The sequence below is a fragment of the Cotesia glomerata genome, linkage group LG3 (assembly GCF_020080835.1).
Source record: "Cotesia glomerata isolate CgM1 linkage group LG3, MPM_Cglom_v2.3, whole genome shotgun sequence".
Classification (NCBI taxonomy): domain Eukaryota; kingdom Metazoa; phylum Arthropoda; class Insecta; order Hymenoptera; family Braconidae; genus Cotesia; species Cotesia glomerata.
The window spans coordinates 11,238,901-11,241,359 of NC_058160.1; the positions used below are offsets into that span (position 1 = coordinate 11,238,901).

A 2,459-nucleotide genomic window follows, 5' to 3' on the forward strand; every position below is an offset into this window, starting at 1 on the left:
GTCAAGTCCATTGCAACATCCTATAACCTGGCAATCAAAGGCTATGATGCTGCTCCAAAGTAGACCGTAAGAAGGACAGTCTCAACTACACAAAAGTCTCTTCAGTTGACTTCACAAATCATGACACTGTTTACTCCTTAGTCCACCAATACAATATTATAGTAGATGAAAAACTCGAAGAAAAGGCAACTCTCTTCACCTAGTGACATGGGACGACATCTTTGAAGCACTTGAGCACCGATTTTAGATAAATAAGAAAAACACAGTCATAGTTAACGAAAATCTCGATGCAACCACGCTTATCGTAAAAACCACAGAATGCTTTCGAAAATACCCGATGACAGCCAGCGTACCATAGGGTTCAGTAACGAGCCCCGACCGAAGGAACGCAAAGTATTGTGAACTACTGAAGATACATTTTCAGAAATAAATCAAGCTAACAGGTTCCATTGATGATGTTGTGACCACAGTAATAGTGGACAGCGTTGAGGAGACCGAACTCTTAGTCTCGTTGACCATTGACGCCATCGACATCTCGCTCGATGAACTTCAGCTAAAACTGAACTAACAAAAACTGGAGATGATCGTGCTGACCGACTAAAAGAGGTTTTTTGATATCATTTGACACGGATGAGAGCAAAACAAAATTGACATCAAAAAGGGTACTACGCTATCGGGGAGTGATAATCAATGAAAAGCTGTTCGTGATTCACTTGAAAGTGCATGCAAAAGAGCCAGCAAAATAGTGTCAAGTTTATCGAAAATCATGACAACTACAATGGACCAACGAACTAAAAAAAGAAAAGTTCTTCTGGAACTTTGTTTTTTTTCTTATTCAGCATTTATTTGTAAAACATATATTTTTATTTCGTTAAATGTTTAATAAAAGTGAACTTGAGGATAATTTTTACTGTGAAACTGTTGGTTGTCGATTAATTATTGACTAAACAGATTCAACATCGATATTTATTAAATCTTTCATAAAAAAAAGAACGACAGTATATCTTGTATAACATACTTTGCTTTTGTGAATGTGCTGATGTTGAAAATCACTGTCAAACTCAGGTTCACTGAAGTAACTTTGATCTTCCCAATAAGGAGAAATACTAGGAGCATCACTGATTATAGATCCAAAACCAGGAGTCAGACCTATGATCCTGTCCGATTTTTCGATTACTCTGAGAACACTGCGATCTTTGATGTCTCTCAAATGTGATCTAATTATAATAACAGAAAGAAAAATGAATTTCTAATAGAAATTAGTTTTCGTTTATGCAATCGAACTTACCGATGATCTTCAAGTTCATAAAACATGTCTTTAGTACTGTCGTGAATATACACTTTTACATCTGGATTGTCAAGATATTCCATCGAAAGTTGCTTTGGAAAACTTCGAACGAAAAGAGCTTTCACAGTATCTATACTTGTTATTTCATTCGGCAACAAAGCTCTTTTAGTTTCTTTTCTAAATTGTAGGAAAACTAATCCTAAGTAGTTAAAAGTAATAATCAATTTCTTCTTATTAAATTAAGAAATTATTATTTTTTTTAATTCGATAACATTTCTTACCTAATGGTCGCTCAAGTGTTTTACTAGGTGTTCGAACAACGGGTAAACTACTCCTTTGTTTTCCACCTCTTCGAAAGCCAGTACTAGACGTTTCAACCTCAGACATAATTCCAGGATCATCATCAAACATCATCACGGTAGAAGAAGTTGAATAACCTCGTGAAAGCGATGTCTAAAGTAATGAGAAGTAGTAAATTAGAATATTTTTTATTGATAGAAAGATGGTAAAAAAACAATAAATAAAGTAAGTAATGATCAAATACCTTCTTTTGACGAGACTTAGTTCCCATCTGTTCAAAACAAAAATAATATGATCCGATTATTCAGAATAGTTCGGCACTTTGATTGCTAATTAGGTTATTTGATACCAGATCAGCGGATATTAAAGATCATATTGTTCATTTAGCTAAATTTTTAACATATTTTTGTATGGATCTAAAGATGCCAAGCTTTAAATTTTAAGCTCTTTTCCTAAAAACGACTTGAAAATACAAATTTGTCAACATTTCAAAAAAACTCGGAAAAAATATTTCTCATAAAATTTCATGCGGAAAATGGACTGACAAACTTTGATGAAATTTTGTATAATTTCATTCGTAAAAAAATTTTTTTTTTAAACAATTAAAAATTTTGGGTATCTGTATGATGAAAATCTGGGACTGTGTATGATTTTAAAAGGTCATTCGTAGGTCTGACAGTAATCTAAGGGTTGGTATTTAACGACAGAATCTCCGGCTTGTGCTAGGATCGAGCCTGGAATCCAGTGCTGCCAGAATGCCTGATATTTTTACCACTTCCCTAGCGTCGTGCACGCACTGCACACATAAGCATCTTGTGTTGGTGTAGCTAGAGTAGTGGGAATTGTGTCCCTACTATGCGACGCCATGAGC

At 34.6% G+C, this 2,459-nt stretch overlaps 1 protein-coding gene across 1 annotated transcript; it reads right to left on the reverse strand.

The window, feature by feature from the left end:
• Positions 1-914: 914 nt before the first annotated feature.
• LOC123260708 (coiled-coil domain-containing protein CG32809-like) lies at positions 915-1,943 on the reverse strand. Its single transcript, XM_044721976.1, has 4 exons — positions 1,833-1,943; positions 1,570-1,741; positions 1,289-1,487; positions 915-1,217 (listed from the first exon to the last, which is right to left on the reverse strand). The coding sequence occupies exons 1-4, from the start codon at positions 1,857-1,859 to the stop codon at positions 944-946; spliced, it is 672 nt and encodes a 223-aa protein (XP_044577911.1). The 5' UTR covers positions 1,860-1,943; the 3' UTR covers positions 915-943.
• Between the last annotated feature and the right edge of the window lie 516 nt (positions 1,944-2,459).